Source organism: Marmota monax, unplaced genomic scaffold, assembly GCF_021218885.2.
Source record: "Marmota monax isolate L192 unplaced genomic scaffold, Marmota_monax_Labrador192_F-V1.1 WCK01_AAM20220418_F8-fsc00198, whole genome shotgun sequence".
NCBI lineage: Eukaryota > Metazoa > Chordata > Mammalia > Rodentia > Sciuridae > Marmota > Marmota monax.
The window spans coordinates 1618464-1633468 of NW_026693558.1; the positions used below are offsets into that span (position 1 = coordinate 1618464).

The 15005-nt window shown below is 41.5% G+C and overlaps 1 protein-coding gene across 5 annotated transcripts in view; it reads right to left on the minus strand.

Annotated features, from left to right (window-relative positions):
- Positions 1-15005, minus strand: part of Tpd52l1 (TPD52 like 1) — a 96247-nt gene that overhangs the window by 13864 nt on the left and 67378 nt on the right. For all 5 annotated transcript variants that reach the window (XM_058583721.1, XM_046458669.2, XM_058583723.1 and 2 more), the window contains exon 4: positions 933-1034. In XM_058583721.1, coding sequence (XP_058439704.1) covers positions 933-1034 — 102 coding nt within the window. The remainder of the gene's footprint in view (positions 1-932; positions 1035-15005) is intronic.

The window sequence follows — 15005 nt, forward strand, 5'->3', positions numbered from 1 at the left end:
AAAAGTTTTGTTACTATTATGCACTGGATGATAATATCCATTAAAAATGAAATTCAAAAGTATTAACATTCATAATTTACTGCTAAAAGGAAGAAAAATTTATTAGAAGTATAAATCAAAAGAATAAATATGAATGTATATATTTCGCACAGAAAAATAGCACATAGTTGTATGCACAAATAGTTTATCAGAGTGTATTCCGATGAGCACATACACTGTTTAAGACTTGTAAGATTCAGTATGTGCTGCATTTTTATGAAATCCCTCCTCATGATCCCCTATTTTCTTTTACTAATGGAAAAATATCTTTTGGACCAGGCCCCCTAGGCTGACCTTCAAGCAAAAATCATCCCAATAAAAAAATTTATCTTAATCATAAACATCACTTTTATGCATTAAAAGAAAGTTAAGACCAGCCAACAGACAATGCTCCTTTAACAGGGTTCCCATCTGTTATGATTTAGATCTAGAATATCTCCTCACAACTCAAGTGTTAAAAGACTTAGTCCCCATTGCAGCAATGTTCACAGGTAGGGCTTTTAGGAAATGATTGGATCATGAGGATTTAACCTTGTAAGTGGATTAATCCATTTGATGGATTAATTAATTTGAATGAACTAACTGAGAGGAGGTGAAAACTACAGGTTGATGGGGCATGGCTGGAGGAAGTGTGTCACTGGGGTGTGCCCTTGGGAGACTATATCTTGTCCCTGGTCCCTTTCCCTCTATTTCTCTTTCTGCTTCCTGGTGGCCATGCACTGATTTTTTGTACCTCCCCTCAGGCCCAAAGCAATAGAACCGGCCAACCATGGACTGAAACCTCTGAAATTGTGAGTCAAAATAAATCTTTCTTCCTGTAAGTTCTTCTTGTCAGATATTTTGGTTACAGCAATGAAAAGCTGACTAACACATCATGGTTCTTAGCCACATACCTCATGTCACCAAACTTCTTGCTGATGGCTGTTCCCACATTGCTGAAAGCTGCCGTTGCCTTCTGACCTGCATGGCTCAGGGTTTCATGTGTTTTCTTGTAGCTAGAACCAAAGGGGAACCAGGGTAAGCAATACAATTTTCCTACCATTATCTTCCCTAGACATTCACCTTTATTCTCTCTTCTTACTTTGAAAATTCCCTTTCTTAAAGAAACTTAGGAAGAAGATGATCCACACATGTCATCATTTCTTATTTGGTGATGATGGGCTGACTGCTGTTCATCAGTAGGAAAGTCAAGAAGAACATGCATATAGAAATACAGGGAGGAGTGTGCAGATTTTTCATTGTAAATGCTGGATCTACTCAGAGAGCAGAGAGTTATTTCTAAAGAAATATATTAATGCTATGAAGGAACTTGTCAGTGACAGTGCTAGCCACCAAAGGTAACATAGAAATTAGAAAGTATAGGTTTTTATGAGAAATCTAGCATATATTGTTAATTTGGGTAAAGGTAACCAGAAAAAGGTAAAATACTACTATTTATTATCTTATTTTTCTAATATTTTAAGTTAGGAATAATAAGGGCACATAATCTGATGATAATATGGTAATTTTTATCAAAATAGATCTAGGAAGACAGGAAGTACTGCAATTACTTGTTTCTAAGTCTGTTGTCCCCATGAGACTGTGACCACATGAGAGCAAGGAAGTCATTCATCTTGGTGTCCTCAATATCTGGCAGAAGTTTACAGGAGAAACTCAATTAATACTACATGAATGAATGGATGACATAAAAAAAAGGACACTTCTCTGTGGCTCCAAATAAAGAATAATAATGGCAATAGGAACAGGGAGAGATATGTCAGATAAAAGAAATAGAACAGACAGACTTGACAGGAGACCATAAGTGAGAAATATGAACCAGACAAAAGCACTGTCCCGAGGTTCCCAGCATGAATGACAGGAAGGACAGTGGAGCTATCCAAAGGGCTGAGAAATTTCTAAGAGTTCATTAATAAAGTGGGAAATAAAAGATACATAACTTGAGGAATATAGAGAAATCAGCAAAATTTCTGGATAGATTTTTTAAAAATCATTCATGGAGTGTATTTGCCATATTCTTCCAATTTATATTGCTCTGGGGCAAGTTCCCCCAAAGCCACCCAAAGCGTATATATGGCACAATTAAGAAAACTGCATCAGATGAAATCAGCTGTGAGGAACTTGCCTTTCCCTCCACTCCTTCCATCCCCTTTAAGTTATTCAGTCCCAAATATAAGACATGACTCCAGCAAATGCATTAAAACATGCCCCTTGTTCTTCCCTAGGACTGAAGTCTCTATGGTATTTTATTATTTTCTTTTTGTTATCAAGACAGAGCGAGTCTGTTATATAACAGCATACCTCATTTATTACACAATGCCTGTTTTTCAGGGTGTTTAAAAACTATGTTATCTAGATCATGAAACCAAATAATTTACTGAACAGACATTTCCTACCAAATATGGGAAGATCAAGGGAACAAGGGACAAAGAAGAATCTATTGAGTAGGAGGTAATTTGTGAGTCTGGAGAGGGCTGTGCTTGTGAGTGGAACAGGAAAGGTGGACCCCAGATGGCACTGTGTGGGTCATGCAGCAAATGAGAAGGGAGGAGATGAAAGAAATGAACAGCTTTGAGGAGGTCTGCCCCTGAAAAGGTCCAAAAATATCATCTTACTCAAATTATAATTCTATTTTTACATTTTACTGCATGATTTTAGGTTTTAATTATGGAAAAAGACATTTTGACCATGAGAAATCATGGAATTTCAGGCACTTTCCAAATAAAATATTAAAATAAAATTTGTTATTAAAGATGAGATAATTGGCATAACATTAACTGCTAAAGATCAGAAATAAAAACATCAATCATTATTATAAGATTTTAGATGCAATCTTGAAATGGAATGTGCAGAAAATTCTTCAGAAGAATCATGCTACTAAATAGGTCCCCGCAGTCCTAAACACTTGGATTAATCAGGCTCAGAAAATTTAAATGCAGAGAATTTAGACTTATTTATAAATGAAAAAACATCTGGAATTCCTATCCATTACATTTTTACAATGTTTTCACAAAGTAGTAATTGGGCTATAAAACCAGATCTATCACAGTATATTAAAAATGAAATCGATACATTTTGAAATTAAGGAAAACACAGTATGAGATGTAAATGAAGCATTTTCTTTCACTGTGGACTAGGATTCAGAATTAGGCCCAATTCAGGACTCTTTCTACTGATAGCATAATTCTGAAAAATATTAAGGAATATTTTTTTTCTAAGCAATAGTCTCTCATGTATATTGGTAAAGAAATAGAACAGCCCTTTAGATGCACACATAGGAGATCAGCATAATTTTAAAACTTCTGTTTCATTCATCCTCCCCATCTAATCCATCAGGAAACCCTGTTGGTGCATTTCAACTTTCAAAGGAAAACCAGAATCTGTTTCCTCATCACCTCCAAGGCCCTCTACCTTAGTTCAGACTATCACCATCCTTCTCATCTGAGCTCCTGTAACAGCCTCCCAAATTGGCTACCTTCTTCTACTTCATCTCTCTGTAAGTCCCTCTCAGCACAGCCACCAGAGAGCTCCATTGAAACATTAGTCAGAGCACATTGCTTGCCTGCACTGGGGCCGGGCACAGTGGCATATGCTTGTAATCCTTGCAACTCAGGAGGCTGAGGCAGGAGGATGGCAAGTTCAAGGTCAGCCTCAGCAAATTAGTGAGGCCCTAAGTAACTTAGATATGTTTCAAAATAAAAAGGGTTAGGGATATAGATCAGTGATAAAGTATCCCTGGGTTCAATTCCCAGTACCAAAGAAAGACAAAGAAACCCCTACACTGGCTCCACATCTTACTAAGAGTAAAAAGTCATCAAAGTTCACATATGCAGGCCTTTGGTAGCCTTACACAGGCAGGTCCCTTAGCTCAGTTCTCCCTCTTGCTCTTATGTCCTCACCCCATTTCCCGCCACCCTGACCTCTTTGCCTTTCCTGGAACATGCCAGGCCCTGCCCTATTTTCTTAGGACTTCTGCTCCAGCTGTTCTGCTTTGTGATGCCATCAAACTTGGCAAGAAAAAGGTTCTGTTCTATTGTAAATGCCCCACTTTGAAGAATCAAAAGACCTGCCACCTTTCTGTGTCCAATCAGGTCCACAGGGCCTGGGGACCTTAGTCAAGTGAGTGACAATGAGAAGAAACTGAGCTCTAGTGGTAAAGAGGAGATGGGGAGACGGGGTTGAAAAGGGGATTAGGGAAGGGTGAGGGAGAAAGTCTATTGGGCAGCCACCCCACATTGATTTTGGCCTGAAAAGGTGACTCAAGGAAAAAGTGAAGAAACAGTCTGCAGTAACCATGGCCTTCCCATTGTGCAGGAACTGGCTACTAGTCAGAGAATTCCTTCTCATGCTGGTCTTGCATTGCTTTAGAATCTCTTGCAATTGGACCCAATAAGCTGTTCTACATAGGTTAATATTATGTGTTTGATATGGCTCTGAATTTTGAGATAACAAGAGTCTTTTGAACACTTGTGCATGTATGTCATTCTGAATTTGATGGCTTAATTAAAAATAGCTAGAAAGAAGTTCATATTGTAAGCAATAAGTGTTAGCAACATTGTGTTCTAAACACATTTCTACAGCAAAATGGAAGGTGAGTAAACATATAAAGATCGGACTACTTTTGTGTAGTACGAGTGACATTTATGTCGCACAATGAAAAATTAATCTGTTTCTACATGAAATTTTAATGTTGCAATGCAGTCTTTAGTAGTTAAGTGGTTGTAAAGAAATTATTTTAGGACTCCTTATTTCTGAGAATTATTTAATGCCAAATCTGAAGGATACGAGAGATCTTTTTCAGATTATAGTTGATAAAGACAACGCAGAGAAGAGGGCCAGGACTACGTGGTGACAGGAGAGGGCTGGGCCCAGTCCCAATCACCCACCTTTCTCCAGAATGTCTTACTGCCTTGGAGGCAAATGACATTTGAAGGTGAGTCAGGTCAGCTTTCAGGAACTCCAGTGTCCATGGGGAGAATACTGTATTTCAAGAATTCTAAAATGCACTTTTTTTTTCCACATTTTTCCTCGTTTCCCCTAGGCTAACCATCACAATTCCTGTAAACAGTTTGTAGCCATTTTCCATGCATGCTTAGACATCAACAATGGAGAGACAGAGAGTTCAAGGAGATAAGCAATGAGAGAGAGTTTTAGGCGGGGAAGTGATTACCAAAGATAAAGTAACCAGGGACCCATGAGAATAGGCCATTGAACTCAGTATACTGAAAGGATCCAAGGAGCACCACTCACATCAACATCTAAGTGAAAAGAATCTCAGAGATAGTATATTATATCTCGGAATCTTATGTGGAGTTCTGATTGAACTTGATCTTAAAATCGAATAAGTTGGACTGGGGTTGTAGATCAGCAACAGAGAAACACTGGGTTCAATCTTCAGCACCACATAAAAATAAATAAATAAAAGAAAGATATTGTGTCCATTTACAATTAAAAATATTTCTAAAAATTGAATACATAACTTTGATTGGGCAAAGGGGAGAGAGGGAATTGGAGAGTGTATGGGGCAGGAAAGATGGTGAAATGAGATGGACATCATTATCCTAGGTACATGTATGACTGCTCAAATGGTGCGATTCTACATCACGTACAACCGGAGAAATGAAAAGTTGTTCTTTATTTGTATACAATGAATCAAAATAAATTAGGCTTTCATGTATAACTAATAGAACAATTTTTTTTTAAATTTAAAATAAATAAAAGCTGCTAACTGAAAACAAACAAACAAACAATGAGATATGGGTGGTGGAAGGTGATGGTCATCTCACCCCAATTAAAATGGGTATTATAGGAAATACAAAAAATAGCAAATTCTGGAGAGAATGTGGGGAAAAGGGAATTCTTATACATTGTTGGGAAAGTGAGTTAGCAGAGTTACTATGAAGAACCATACAGAGGTTGCTCAAAAAACTAGAAACAAATCTGTCATATGATCCATCTATCTCCCTTCTAGGTAGGCATATATGTAAAGGAAATGATATCAGCTATCAAAGAAATACCTCAATGCCCTTGCTGCACTATTTACAAAAGCTAAGACATGGAATGAACCTAGATGCCCATCAACAGATGAATAGATACAGAAAATGTAGTGTGCATCCCTAATGAAATGTGATTCAGCTATAAGAAGAAATATCTAAACATTTGCAGCAAATTTATGCTTAGTGAAATAAGTCAGACATCAGAAGATGAATACTGTATATTCTCTTTCACCTTTGGATGCTTAAAAAAGGCAATCTAAACATAGGTCAGTAATTATTAGAGGCTAGGAAGGGAGAAGTGGAGGGAGAATAGAGAGAGGCTGAATAAGGGGTATCAAAACACAGTTAGATGGAAACAATAAGTTCTAGGGTTCCATTGCACAGTAGGTGAGCATAATTCATAATAACCTGTTATATATTTTATGAAGAACTAGAAGAGAGGAGCTTGAAGACGCCAAATACAAGTAATAACAAGGAGTTAGAAATGTTAAATACCCTGATTTGATCAGTATCCATTATCTACAGATATTGAAATATCATTTTGTACCTCATAATATGTACGATTATTATGTTATTCAAAAATTTTGTTAACATCTTTAAATGGAAATGCTAATTACTCTGATTCTATCATTACACATTATATACATGTATCAAATTATTGTATTATACCCCATAATTAATACAATTAAAATAAAAATTTATAAAATTAAAACAAAATAAATAGTCATTGGATATTCAATAAATTACTTGTGAAAACAAACAAACAGACAAACAAAAAATCGAATAAGTAGCATATTATCACCATCCAGAAGAAAGGAGTCTAAATCTTGAGAAAAGATCTTTCTGTCAGGTCACTCCTCAAAGAAGTTGGCATATTTGCATTTTACTCTCTTTATTAGGCCACAGAATCTGGCACAAAGTTTGTACAGCTGACACTTAAAATTGTTTTTCAGCCCTAACATAAAGAACTGTGTTTAACAATAATCAAATAATGGATACTAACCTTCTGTTTGACTCGACTACCTTGTGTTTTAAATGGAAATAATACTTGACATCCTAGATTACTGGCGTCTCTTACTTTAAATGCAGATTACATCATTTATGACTTACCTAATAAGTAAAATGGAGAATCAGAACATGTTTTCCTTAAGCAAAAGTAAAAAAAGTTTAGGATATCCTCAGGTTGAGGTCAATGTGTGTTAGGTGGCAGAAAGCTTGGGAGTCTGTGCTTCACAAAGTCTGTTCTATGCCTCTCCTCTGTGTCCACACAGTCCTCTTTGCACGGGTCTTTCAAAACCCTTGATTGTGTTGCAATCGTGATTTTCCAGTCTCTCTCCATGACCTACCTGAACTTTCTGGGGGTTCATCTTGTTTATCCTCACTGTATCTCTAGTGCCTGAATTAACCACAGCAAGACCAACACAAATGCCAAAAGAAGGAGACAAGAGTCCAGTTCAATTCATTTCAATTCATTGCCTTCCCTTCAGTTACAGAGCCAGGAGGATTTGGTGTGAGGTTCCTAACTCTGGAGAACAATAGAGACCTTAGGTGCTCTAACGCCTACAGCGGAGGAGGGTTCTGTGGGGACCTGCACTTCCCAAGAAGGCTTGAATCTGGCCTAGGAAAGAACCATTCTTTGGCAAAGGTTTAGTATGTGGATATAGTGCCTACCACTTATTGGGTATTTCATGTGCACTAATTCATTCACCTAAGAATATTTACTGGCAGATTTCTTATTTGTTTTAAGTACAAGTAATCTTCCTGTTTTTCTAAGAAACTCAATAGGAATGTAGCCTTTACTTTTCAAACATTCAGTTTGGCTGGAATGGATAGAATTTAACAAAGACAGGTTAGTCATCTGGCTGGCACACAGGGATCTGTACTAGATTTTTCAGAGGATCTTTCTCTGCAAACAAAATAAGTAAAAGTCAAATAAAAATCTGTAATAGATTACAGAGGTACTTTGCATTAGGCAGAGGGGAGTGAAGGGAGGGGAGTGGGTTTAGGAGTAGGAAGGATAGTAGAATGAATCAGACATTATCACCCTAGGTGCATATATTATTACATGGCCAGTGTGATTCTACATCATGTACAACCAGAAGAATGAGAAGTTATAATCCATTTATGTATGATGGATCAAAATGCATTCTACTGTCATGTATAAACTAAGTAGAACACATAAAAAACAACCATTCTATTGACTTTTAATGTAGATTCAGCTTGTCATGACTCGCTAATTTGAAAGTCAGTGTTAATAATCAAAAAGAGAGAGCATGTAGTCATCTAAATGGTTTTGACTTTAAGGCATTTTTCTACATGCAACTAGAAGAAAGAATTAAAAATTAAACAGTCTTTTACATGAAGATATTTCATAGCATGAATACATTTCCTATTATGAGATTTAAAAAACAGCTTTCCTTGAATACAAAATATTTCACCAAAATATTGTACAAAAATATTTAGGATTGTTTCCTTCTAAAGGTTTCCTAAACATGTTATCAAACATAAAGTTACCACTTGTATCTAGGGAAAAAAAATCTGCTTCCTGCCTTGTACAATACGATGATGACCTGAAGGTAGGAGGAATGAACAACTAACTGTGTAGAGACTGGGTATGTACATCTTTTAAAAGTAGGTCTTTAATCTTTACTGGTGACTTTCAAACTCAACAGTGTTGCAGTGGGCTCTTCATAAAAGGAGATAATAATCATTTCTGATCATAAATGGCCTGGATGTCTTAGAAGCCCAACATCAAAAAATAAATAAGTCATAAACAAAACTCCAGTTTCTGTGCACCATGCACCTCTTAAATGCTGCACCTTAGGCTTTTACTTCTCTTTATGAAGGATGAAGCTATTAAGTTTTTCAAAAAGGTAGAATAGTTTAAATTCTGTTCTAAAACCTCCTGCCCTCTACAGACCTACCATGTGGTCTGCGGTACAACTCCGAGCGGCTTATTAGTGGGAGAATTTCATGGGTTCACAAAGCAGAACACTGAATAAATAAATGAAGCATATGGGTTTGCAGACCCACCATGAGGTTGTATTTCCTAATTCCAACTTCTTTTTATCTACTAAAGAGATTCAGTCTCTCCCCTTGCTTCACTCTAAAGCCACTTACTCTCTCATGCTCCTGCGAAGCCTAAAAACAACATAAAAAGGAAGGAGAAAACAGAGTGAGGGCGTTTGGTATATTCTTAGATTCACTCAAATCAAGGTACATTAGAAACTGACAAGAACAACACCAAACCCCACATACAGATGAGCCCTTGACCTGCTCCTGTGTCCCTGAAATCTTTCTACAAAGGGGATAATTTGAGTCGGCTGTGTTAATTATTCCTACTCATCGGGTCCTATTGCAATTTGAATCCTACTGCACAGTAAAATATGCCAGGATCTTTCATTAACATACCATAGATTTTCTTTTCATTATAAATCAAACTAAATAGGTCATGATTGCTTAATCAGTATGCAAAGTATTGCCTTTGGGAATCACACACATCCTCTGACAGCTGAAATTCTTTTTAGTACTATGAAATCTAATTCTACCCAATCTGACCCAACCACAGCTCCTCACTCCCTCATGTCCATTTTTCATCAGATGAGCTGAAGATCTTTCCTGGAACAGGTATCATGAACACTAACAGAGCCAGAATTTAATTAATTCTGGGGAAATAGATTTTATTTTCCTTCCTCCCAACCTAGGATTAAGACCTGTGGGAGACCAACTGTACACATGACTGAGTCACACTCCCCGGCTGGATGCTGAGGCGCTCAGTCACAGAAATGTGGCAGAGTTTTTCCCACCCATCTTGGGTCCGAGGATCAGTGTCTCGTGCATGGGTGTGTCTTGCTACAGCCCCATGGGTGAAGCTACGCTCACCTGTTCCTTTGTAATATAACCCCTTGCACTGTTTAGGATAGAATCTTCCATGGAAGTGCCTTGTGTGTGTCCTCTTCTCTTACTGTGCCTTTGGGTGTGGCCTACCCAGGTGTCAGTCAACCTGCTGACAATGGACATCATGAAGATAGACTCAGCCGCCTGAAACCGATCCCTTGCCTCATTTGAATAGTTTATCCTCAATAAAAAGGGTTAGCGTGCTCTCTCTCACTCTATTCCTGCGGACCCTTAAGGTCAGAGGAGCCTTCACAGAGGAGTCTGTCACCCATGAGCTTAACCACAATGCTGTGCTTCCAGGGTGGTAAACATACAATGCTCACCTCACAGTTGCATTTGGTCTCTGCATTTCTTTCACTGTCCACCTCCAAAAACACTGGGAAGTCCTGTCACACTGACCTCCAAATCCTATCCCCTCTCTGTGACTCTCTCTTATATCATCACCCACCTGAGCTACTACAGTGACCTCATAAATGACTTTCAAGTTTCCACAATCTACATTACACAAAGTAACTAGAGTAATCTTTTTAAGAGGGGAACTTGAACTGGTCACTCCTGCCTCCAACCATTCAGTAGCTCCCAAAGTCCTCAGAACAAAATCCCCACTTCTTTTTGTGGTCTGGAAGGCCCCAAGTCTGTGGCCTCACTTTCTCTCACTACATTATAAATACAAGAAATTTCTTTTGGCTCCTGAAACCATCAAAGCTAGTTTTCACCTCTGGGTCTTTGCAACAACTTTTCCTCAGCCTGAAAGCTCACCCCTCCAACATTACAAGAATGCATTTTTCTTGTTACTCAATAGTCTCAGCTTGAAGTAAACTCCCAGGACATCCCCTTCCTGGGCCTCCAGCACAGCAGCTCCCACCCATTCCTCCAAGTTACCTTCTAGCATGTCACCCTGTGTGGTTTCACTCCAACATTTCCCAGTATTTCCTCATTTTTGTTAATTTAAGTACTTGCTTCTTGCTCCTTTCCCTTTCAACACTCAATGAGAGTAGGAATCTTATCCATTTTTATTGAATTCTACTATCTTGTGGGTCTAGACTAGATCCAATAATACCATGATAGTAGATACTATTAACACTTGTTGGATAAAGGAATGATTAGGAAAACAGTGGTTTTCTATTGCCTGTAGGCAAAGAAGAATTAGCTCTATCAACAGGTGCCATAAGGTCCAGTATACAGCAAGCCCTGATCCTCCTCTCAATCTCAATAGCACAAATTAACTGGATGTTCCTTAGGATGGGGAGCCTTCTCTCCTGCCTGAGTCTTTACCAGGCTGTACCACTCCTTCTGTACTTGTTGGCCTGACTACATCCTGACTCTTCCTTCAGAGCTTTGCTTAAACATCATCTACCTATGAAAACCTTCCCTGAGATGCAGGCCAGGCTCAATCTCCTTACAATCCCTCAATATCCTATATTCCTTCACCTCACTTTTCACACTTAACATCTGACATGTAAAAACAAAACTCTGTCTTTATGATTATATGGTAAATTCTATAATCTCAGGGAATAAATATGCTCTCTCCATCCTACAAAAAGCTTCACACTAAGTGGGTGGCCTGACTACATCACCCATTTATTTTACATACAATGGAAAACACAAATCACATATTCTTCACTGTGGGAGTAGGCCAGAAGTCTTCCTTGAATTTACCTATTCTAATCATTCATCCCAGGACTCATAGGCATCTCTCCCTTCCCTGCCCATATCAGATGCAGGGTAAATTTAACATACTTGATGCTCAGATACTCCTAGCTCTCTTCAGCAAGGGAACTGCCCTGTCCTCCATTAGGATATCTTATTCTTGCAGTGATTAGGAAAGCCAAGGGGAAAGATCCTACTTCTTACACCCCAAAGGCAAGTTCATATTGGTATGATATAATATAAACTGAAATAAATGGGAAGGCAGCCAGACTCAGGAAATTAGAGGTGGTTCTGCCTCACACTGTCAGAGCCATTAATTGGTATTAACCTCCAAAGTACAAAGATGGAGGTCCAAACTACTGGCAGATAAGTTTATTTAATTTGGTGCCTAATATTTAACTGTACTTTTTTTGGAGACTATTCATCTGGTATTGCAATCCAGTGCTTTAAGCTGGTGCACATCAATGTGTGGTTTCTCATCTCCTTCTGTAATTGTCAACAACAGGTTGGGGAAGGTTGGTTAGCCTCTGAGATGAACTTATGTGCTCCAAGGTTCCATCCTGTCCTACTCTAAGATGTGCCATCATTCATCTGGATGAATCCTTGGGCACACAAGCACAAAATCCTACCGGACTGTTAGGTCATGTTATATGGGCAGAAGAATATTCTCCTTTCATATAGAAACCAAGGGCACAACATCAAGGAGACCGCACACTCCTTTCAGATGCAACTTCTCATGTGAGTACCAAAAAGTCTTAGATCTTAGAGCTTAAGAACCAGAAAGCAGGGAGAAGATGGCGGCGAGGGGAGTGCATTACCCCCGTGTGCTGCTTCACTGTGTGGGAGTATGACAAGTCAGGACGGCTAAAGGATATCTTGTTAGGAATTTCCAGCAATAGTGGGGTGCGCCGGAACCTGGAGGAAGGATTTCCATCGCACGAGGATCGCCTACGGGGACTCAAACGCGAGAGGTTTGTCGCACGGAGGGTAAAACTGCTTATTCAGCAAATCGCCCCGCGGCTAGAGTCTGCAACGCGCGCTGGGATAGAGACGCAGGGTTACAGTGCTGCAGTTTCTGCCAGCCGCGCAAGCACCGCACTCAGGGCTGAATTCTGGGTTCGAGACGGGGGAAGGAAGCGGTCCATCTCGGTTCTCCACACCGGTCAGACCACAGAGGAGGCCAGCAGCCACCATGTTGGTAAACTGACGTCACCATACCTGTTTTTGACTGACCGCAGCTCATTCAGCCATAGAACAGGTAATTTCAGGCTGCAATTCGCCTGTGGCTCGCAGACAGATTGCTAGGGTTCAGCGCCTGGGTGCTTCTTAAAATCTGATCTTATCGGAGTGAACACCGAGCGCGGGGCGGCCGAGTTCCGGCTCCCGGAACCGTCCCGGAACCGCCCTGGCTCAGGGCTGCGGAGCCTGCGGAGGCTGCTTCTTGGACCCTGCTACTATCAGAGCAAACACCAAGCACCAAGAAGCCGAATTCCGGCTCCCGGAACTGAGCCCGCGGGGACTGCTTCTTGGAGCTTACACTTATAGGAGCTTACACCGAGCACGGAGCGGCCGAGTTCCGGCTCCCGGAACTTCCCTGGACCGGGGCTAGGAGCCCGCGGAAACTGCGTCTCGGTCCGGGTCCTGCTGAGGGCCGGTCAGGACTCACCCGTTGCTTGGGTTGCCCGGCAAGGGGAACGAAATGCTGCCATTCGCATAGGATACCAACATGGCAGAGATCTGATGTCAGCAGAAAGCGGTGGAGGAGAGATCTTCATCAATACCAGCGGTGACATAAGCAGTTGGTCTCCTGGTAAGGGGGGTGAGGCTCAGTCACCCGAGTCTCCTCAATTTGTCCTCGAGCCAGAGGGAAGGAGCCGGGCCTCCGCCAGCCCCCGGAGCAGGCCCAGCGGCTCGCCAGCGTGGTGACCGCGTGACCCCAATTGGAGAGGGGGCGGAGCGGAGCCGCCACCCACACCCGCCAGGTGGGCAGACCCACGACCCAGTAGTACATGGGCGTGGTAGGAGGGGCAGGGCAGAGCCGCCCTTCGCGCTTGCAAGGTAAACAGACCTGTGACAGCCTGGCGGGTCAGGCCCAGTGGCCTGCCAGTGTGGTACACACGTCACCCCAACTCGAGTAGGGGCAGAGCAGATCCTTCTCCCACGCCCGGATCAGACCCTGCCGGTGTGGTGGTCACGTGACCCCAATTGGAGTGGGGGCGGAGCGGAACCGCCACCCATGCCCGCAGGGTGAGCAGACCAGTGATCAACCTGCAGATCAGGCCCAGGGGTCCGCAGGCGTGGTAGGAGGGGCAGGGCAGATCCGCCGCCCGCGCCTTCAAGGTAGGCAGACCTACAACAGACCGGCGGATCAGGCCCAGGAGCCTGCCGGCGTGGTACAAACACCACCCTAATTGGAGTAGTGACAGAGCAGAGTCGCCTCCCTTGCCAGGAACAGACCCAGCGTCCTGCAGGCGGGGTAGTCACGACACCCCAATTGGAATAGGGGCAGAGCAGAGCCTCCACCCGTGCCCGAAAGGTGGGCAGATCTGCGACCGACCAGCGGGACAGGCCCAGTGGCCTGTTGGTACGACAGACACGTCACCCCATTTGGAGTAGGGGCAGAGTAGAGCTGCCGCCCGCGCCTGCAGGGTAGGCAAACCTGCAACCGACCGGCGGATCAGGCCCGGTGGCCTGCCGGCGTGGTACACTCGTCACCCCAATTGGAGTAGGGGCAGAACAGAGCCACCACCAGCTCCCAGAACAGGCCCAGTGACCTGCCGGCGTGGTAGCCACGACACCCCAATTGGAATAAGGAGAGAGCAGAGCCGCCGCCCGCACCTGCAGGAAAGATACGCAAGCAGTATGAAAAGACAAGGAAAGAAAGGACCACAAGCAATGCAGGTCAACGCAACTTTAGAAGAGGTAACAGCTGCAGCAGATGGAATGTCAGATAAAGAATTCAGGATATACATGCTTCAGATGATCTGGAGTATCAAGGAAGACATTAAACAGCAAAATCAGACAATGAAAGATCACTTCGACAACGAATTACACAAACAAATCCAGGAAGCAAAGGATCAACTATACAGGGAGATAGAGGTTATAAAAAACAAGCAATCAGAAATCCTAGAAATGCAGGAAGCAATAAACCAACTTAAAAACTCAATGGAGAATACTACCAACAGAGTAGAACACTTAGAAGATAGAACATCAGACAATGAAGACAAAGTATTTCAACTGGAAAAGAACATAGACAGCTCAGCAAGACTGTTAAGAAACCATGAGCAGAACATCCAAGAAATATGGGATAACATTAAGAGACCAAACTTAAGAGTCATTGGGATACAGGAAGGTACAGAGCTCCAAACCAAAGGAATGAGCAGTCTATTCAATGAAATAATACAAGAAAACTTCCCAGACTTGAAG